Raw genomic sequence first — 7,082 nt, forward strand, 5'->3', positions numbered from 1 at the left:
CAAAATAGCCCTGAAGAAGCCCTGCAACGTGGGGCGAAACGTTGGCTCATTAAATTAGTATATTTCTACTATTTGAGTTTTTCTTGACCGCACCCGGACCATATTCCTTTCATCTTCACACACGGTCAATCAATAATCTTCCAAGAATAAAATATGTATTTGGTTATTTAAATTTTTTTTCTCTGCTCACCTTTTTGTCTTCTGGGTTATTTTCGTCGCTAAGATAGTAGGAAACTATTATAATCTGGTTGTGTTTTATTTCCTGTTCATCAGCCGCTTCATTCTCTTTAAATTTTTGTTCCATCTGTTCTGAAATTTTGTCTAAAAATTCCATGAATTTAAACATAATAAGTTAATGAATACCTTACAAGTTTGAATTTGAATTTTTCTGTGCTAGCTATTAATGTAACAATTCGTATAATCTCTATATTTCAAATTATTATCGAATAAAGAAAACTTAATTTTAATGTAACAGCAATGATCTGTACTTGGAGATAATGAATTAAATAAAAATACTTTAGGAAAAGTTAAACAATAAAAATTTGAGAAGTAGAGTTACCCTTTGTAGTAAGTGATTTAAATATGAGCCTTAAAATTTATTAACACAGCTATTTTAATTGCATTTATTTAAGTGAATAATTTTTTTTCTAGTATATGATAAAAATAAGATCGCAATAATATTATCATATGTTTAATGTCCATGAGTTATTAATTTCGCATTTGTTTGATTCTACGATAATTTTGAAGTGAATATAATTTTTGCTAATGAATCATTGTTGTACAATAAAAAGATAGGAGCATTAACTAGCATGTTACTAAATGGAGTCTTATTAATAAATATCCCAATATGCTGCATATGACTAGGTGAATAGAGAAACAAGAAAAGAGTTGAAATAGGTGAGTGTTAGAAATCTTTTGATAAAACCTATCTAAACTAACAATCAAATATTTTAATCAAGGCTATTGTTATTCCTAATAACAAGTGATGTGAAATAATTGTTTAAATCCAATTGACAACCATTGGATTTAAAAATATTTCAGGAAGTTTACCTTTTTTGATGGATTAGTTTTCGAAACTCCCTCCCCTTCTTCATTTGATGATGGTTTAGTGCTCGTACCCGGCAATTGCCTGTATTCATGTGACTGTAGTACCTAAAGTTAAATTATAAATTTATCATTTAATATAATAATAATAATATTACTATTTACACTCATATTTACATTCTTTACAGAACTAAAAACCTCTCCCTTGGGATGAGTCTGGTTAATCAACAATTTACAGAATTTTCTCTTTTTCATTGATTAATTTCTTAAAACTCTTTTTACATTAGTTTAAAGTATAATAATAATTTTCTTATAATTAAATAAAATATTTTCTATGCTGTCATTGAACACTAAAATGATAATTTACTACAAGTTCTTTATTACTTTAGTCCATAGTTACAAGAGCCTAAGAGGAGAAAAAAAGCAGCTATTTCACATGAATTTATTTTACATTAATGATAAATATGTACAATTATTTATAATTACGAGTCAAAAGTTATGAGTCTGCCAAGTATTGGTAGAGGGGATACAAAATGGCCGCTTAAATTAATTTATCTTTATAATTATCAACAACACTAAAAAACCTAATATAGCATCATTTAAAGAAGAGTAAATTTGCTTAACTACGAGCTTTAATAGATATGACAAAACCATTTCATAAAATTTTGATTTCTAGTTGTTAGGACGCCTTTATTGATTTATGAAAAACAATATCCATGGAAGTATCCGACGTACAGATGTCTAAGAATTTATTTTAACTGTTTGTTGCTTCAAATCTATTTATAGCGCGGACTATAAATTACAAAATTAAAATTTGAGTGATTTATAGATATTTATAGTATATATTATATTATGATATTTACAGCAGGTTTTATGGGATTTTTAAAAAAGATTTTTTTGAGATATCGAGCCAAAAATTAGGTTGTCTAAACAGTTTTAGTTACTTATCAAAGTCATTTCCTCTACCCCTGTGCAATTTGAGGATCCCGTTTATTGAGTCTGGCCCAAATTTCTTTGTCCTCCACCAATCCATTCCACGCTTCCTGAATGCCCCACTTACACTGTCCTACCAGGAGATGTCTTCCTGGCGCTTCTATCTGGATCCACCCTAAGAAAATGTCTAAACTATCGTAGTTTGTGATCTTCCAGAATTTTATCAGCCGGTCTGACGTAGATATTAGCCCATATTGTGGCGTTCCGTATCCTATCTCTCCGTGTCTTTCTTTCTATTTTTCGCGGATACCTCATTTCTATGGCTTGTAACTGACTCCTGTGTTTTGAGGTGAGGGTCCATGATTCTGAAGAGTAAGATAGAATAGGAAGGAAGGTCAATTTATAGACGGCTAGTTTGTTCTGCTTTGTCACCTCTCTTCTTCCTAGGAGACCCCGTCTGACCATACTGAACATCTCTGCTGCACCAATTCTTTGGACCACTTCCTCGTCAATGTAACCACTTTCACGAGCTAGTTATTTAAAACTCTCTAATCTCTGTCGCCAACCCTTAGTTCCCACATTATCCTTCGGGGTTTCTTTCCAATTCTCGTGAATTTAGTCTTCCCCAGATTAATCTTCATATTTATTGTGGGTAATTCCTTTTGGAGGACATTTATGTTATGTCGGAGGTCATTGGCAGCTAACCATGATAAAGAGCAAAGGACTTAGGCTAAAACCTTGACGGATACCCAATGTAGTCTTAACTTGTTTTGAAAAGTGGTTTCTGGTTCTGATCATATTCCTCATATTTTTATAGAGACTCATCACCGCCAAGGTTGTTCCACGGCCTATACCCCGCTCAGACAGTGCCTTCTCTATGTCTTCTTTCATTATCCTGTCAAAAGCTTTCTGGAGGTCCACGAAGCAGACGGAAACCTCTTTGTCCGTCTCAACAGTCTTTTCAATTATTGGTCTCATCGTGAAGATGAGATCCTGTATGCATATCTGATTACTGAAGCCATACTATTCTTCTCCTAGTTGGCAATAGACTATTCTTCTCACTCTTGTTTCTAGAATTCTAGAGTAGTCTTTTGCAGGTACACTGACAAAGGATATTCCCCAATGGTTGCTGCACTCCCAATCGTCCCCCTTTTTGTGAATGGGCATAATCACCGCGTTTTCCCAGTCTCTACGGATCTTCTTCCAGACCAGGGTCAAAAGATGGAGGAACATCTCTTGGCCTTTGTTGGCTATGTACGTAATCATTTCCGGGGTGATTTCATTGAGCCCAGCTGCCTTCCCTAGTCTTGTTTTTCCCATAGCATCTTGGAATTCTTCTTAGCTGATTTACTCTTCTTCAGCCCAAACCTGCTCTGCAACGCACGCCTCAACGTCTCTCCCCTCTAATAGGTCTTTAAAATATTCCCTCCATTTTTCCATGTCGCACTCTTCATGACAGGCGATGTTCCCATTTTGATCATTTATTTCTTTCTGGAAGGTTGGCCGGCCCTTCCTTATTCCTTTGAGCACTTCGTAAAAGACTTTCTGATTCTCCATTCTTCTAGCTTCCGACCAAAATCCTCCCAGGATCTTCGCTTCGTTTAAATTACTATTAATTTGGCTTCACTTCTCCGATTTTTGTACGTTTGACATGCAGTGGGGTTTTTCTGATTAAAGTAATTTTTCCAAGAAGTCTTCTTGTCTCGAATCACCTTTTTCAAATCTTCATTCCACCAATCATTTCTCTTCAGACCAGATCCGGTGTTTTTCTCTCCGCAGATCAATTTCGATGCATCTAGGAGGATCTTCTTAAAAGCTCACCAGCTCCAATCTATGTCGTTGCAATCCCATGGTCTGTTACAATCTAGTAACATTCTTTCTATTTCCTCTTGGTAATATAAAACCATTTCCTCCCCCTTTAAGCGATAAGATTTAATGATTCTTTTCATATGGTTCCTTTTTAGTTTGCTTGTTTATCTTTAGTGGCGCAAAACATCAGTGGTCATCAACGCCATTTATTCCTTATTTAATTTTGCTTATATTTGTTTAATTTTATTTATTTTTTATTATTACTATTATAATTTTCTTGTCGTTCAATGTAATATTTTTTAAGTAAACCTTTTGATTTTAAAAACTGAAACACTAATTCTATTGATTTATCGTCTCCGAGAGTTTTGGAAATATCTGGGTTTAATCCTAAGCTGTTGAGGTGTGATGTGAAATATGGGCATTCTTGGAAAATATTGCTAATTGTCAAATCTTTGTTGTAATACTGGCAGTTCGGACCTTTTTCTTGTGAAGCCTCGTGTGACCTATTCTTAGCCTGGTTTGTACGACGGCATTTGCGGCTGGAGGTCCTTTTTAATTATTTTCGGTTTATTCCTTGGACTTTCTTTCCACACAGATTGCCATTTATCTTTTATTTCCTTTTCAAAGGGTTTGCTCATTTCTGATGGAGTTAAAATTGCTTTACCCCGTTCCGGAAGCGCGAGTGCTTCTCTTGCAGCGGGATCGGCCAGTTCATTCCCTGGAATTCCTACATGACTTGGAATGGGTTCTTTTTAGCTATCATATTTCATAATTCATTCATTAATTTAAAGACGTTTAATGTTCTGAAATCCAAAACTCAGATAAAGAAATTATAAATTAATGAAAAAACCTTCCTCCGTTATCCTTAGAGATCGGTATTATGTATAACAATATGGTATGAAATTAATAAATTATGTTTCTTACATGTGGAGGAACAACTAATAATTATTAAGAATTTATTTTAACTGTTTGTTGCTTCAAATCTATTTATAGCGCGGACTATAAATTACAAAATTAAAATTTGAGGTGATTCACAGTTCAAAGTCCATTAAAATTATTTAATTACAGTAAATCAAAAACGAGTATATTTCAATAAAATTTTCAAGTCAATTCCTATACAACATCCATGCAAAATTTGAAGAATATCAGAGGTTGTAAGGTTCAGAAGTGTGTTTATTTGAAAAGTCTCAGGTAATACACCTTAAATTATCTCGTTTGTTCGGGTTTTTAGGTGTTTAAACTCTAAAGAGGTAATTGCATTTTATCTTGGGGATTTCTAATTATGATGATCTAAACATTTCACTTGAAAGTAAAATTCGCAAATTATAATTGTTAATAAGGGCACTTTTTAAATTTTAGCTACAAAAAATTAGAATTAGATAATTTTTCAGTTTAGTGTTTATTTGGCAAAACTCATAAAAAAAAAAATTAAAATTAAAACTAGGAAATGATCAAATTTTGTATATCAACTATCAAACCAAAAATCCATTCAATGTTTATATAAGAATATAAAAACTATTGTTAAACTAAGGTTGAAAAAATCTGTAAAAAATTAATTAATTAATGTAAAAGTAAGTGGGCTCGGCCGGGATTTGAACCCGGGACCTCTCGCACCCTAAGCGAGAATCATACCCCTAGACCACCGAGCCATGAAGATCACGGCTCCCATTACGTGTAATGTGGTCATTTGAAAGTTAGAAGTTATTCATTTTTCGTTCTGCATGTAAAATAATGTTGATACAAGATTATAAAAATATAAGTGGTAACAAAATGATTTATTGCCATTTTTTTATAACTTATAAGACAGAAATTATTTTTAATTAGAAAAATGTTGTATTGTTTTTGTTTAGCAGGACACAATCGTTTATAATTATTTTTACTTTATAACTTATAAAAGCATTCCGTAAACATAAAGAAAAAAAAATCATATTTTAATTAATAAAACCTCTTCATAAAATAGTTACAAGGGAGAATATAATATTTTAATGAATCATTAGCGTTGAAATCAATTTGTTTAAAAATTAATATTAATTTAAATTAAAACCTGAAGCTATGAAAAATTCTAATGTTAAAGAAAACTATAATATTTCTACTAAAAACAAATAGATTTAGTAAATATTAGCTGACTGCATTTATTTTTCGTTTCTTACATTATGTAACTTATTTTTAATCGTTTGTCCTTCTGTTGGTTTCAAATCCCTCAGAACATTTTTGTTTTTGCTGAGATATCTTTATATAAATAATAATTTAAAATTTCAAAATTACTCAAAATAATGGCGTTATCATAGCTAAAGTAATAAAATATTTTAGGATTTAAAACATCAATTTTATTGTCGGTTTAAAAGTCAACTATTTATAATCTAACCGTAGTATGTTAGGATGGCAATTAATTTCAAAAGTTAAATGGATTTACGTGAAATAAAAATATCCAAAAAGCCTTCACAAAGACAGGACTGTTCTTATTCTTGAATATTTTAATATAAATATTTGTTTAGTCGGAGAAAAAATGTTCGCATGAAGAAGACCGGGCATAAAGTCTATTACTATTAAACGTTATCGAACATGTGGCTTAAATGAGTTAGTAGTTTTTAGTGGTGGATTTGAAATTAGTAATTAATTTTGCCTGAGGAATAAGACAATAAGTGTGGACTGAAAGCCCAAAGAGTTTGAGAAAAAGTAGTGAATTTTTTTAAAACTTGATAGGGCATTACGAAAAATCCAAGTTTTAAATTTCCCAACAGTTTTAACCACGGTTCCTTACTTACCGGGCGTTTGAGTAGTATTCCTGATAACTAATACCATTTTTTAAAAAATAAGTCTAAAAATTCCGTTTATAAGCAACTTTTAATATAATAACCTCTTTAAGTAACCTTTTTACCACAATTCTTGCAATTTGTAGTAAGTCGTAAAATTTTAACTTTTCTAACTTTACCGGTTTCCATTACGGGGAGAATGGCATCTTCTGTCCCTGTAATGATTTATCAGATTAAATGTATGTCGATAATGAACCGCAGCACCTTCCATGTTAAATATAATTTATATAGTATAAATTATTATGAAGAATATTTTTTTTTATTAATTTTATTTGAATAATTAAAAAATCCATCCCTTCTACTTTTATTATTTTTTTCTATTAAAAAAAATAGAAGAATAAAATATGAAAGGAATATGGTCCGGGTGCGGTCAAGAAAAACTCAAATAGTAGAAATATACTAATTTAATGAGCCAACGTTTCGCCCCACGTTGCAGGGCTTCTTCAGGGCTATTTTGACGGCAGTCAAAACTAAAATGACCTA

General features: G+C 31.8%; 1 protein-coding gene and 1 non-coding gene across 2 annotated transcripts in view; both read right to left on the bottom strand.

Moving 5' to 3' along the window:
- The window catches only part of LOC106691129 (reticulocyte-binding protein homolog 2b), a 54,667-nt gene that overhangs the window by 9,081 nt on the left and 38,504 nt on the right, over positions 1–7,082 (bottom strand). The window contains exons 8-9 of the mRNA XM_014436796.2: positions 1,051–1,152; positions 191–304 (exon numbers count right to left, since the gene is read on the bottom strand). Of these exons, the coding sequence (XP_014292282.2) occupies positions 191–304; positions 1,051–1,152 (216 nt within the window). The remainder of the gene's footprint in view (positions 1–190; positions 305–1,050; positions 1,153–7,082) is intronic.
- Positions 5,364–5,435, bottom strand: TRNAP-AGG (transfer RNA proline (anticodon AGG)). The gene has a single exon. It is a non-coding gene; the product is annotated as a tRNA-Pro (tRNA).

Source organism: Halyomorpha halys, unplaced genomic scaffold (assembly GCF_000696795.3).
Source record: "Halyomorpha halys isolate HHAL.00 unplaced genomic scaffold, Hhal_1.1 Scaffold2095.1, whole genome shotgun sequence".
Taxonomy (NCBI): domain Eukaryota; kingdom Metazoa; phylum Arthropoda; class Insecta; order Hemiptera; family Pentatomidae; genus Halyomorpha; species Halyomorpha halys.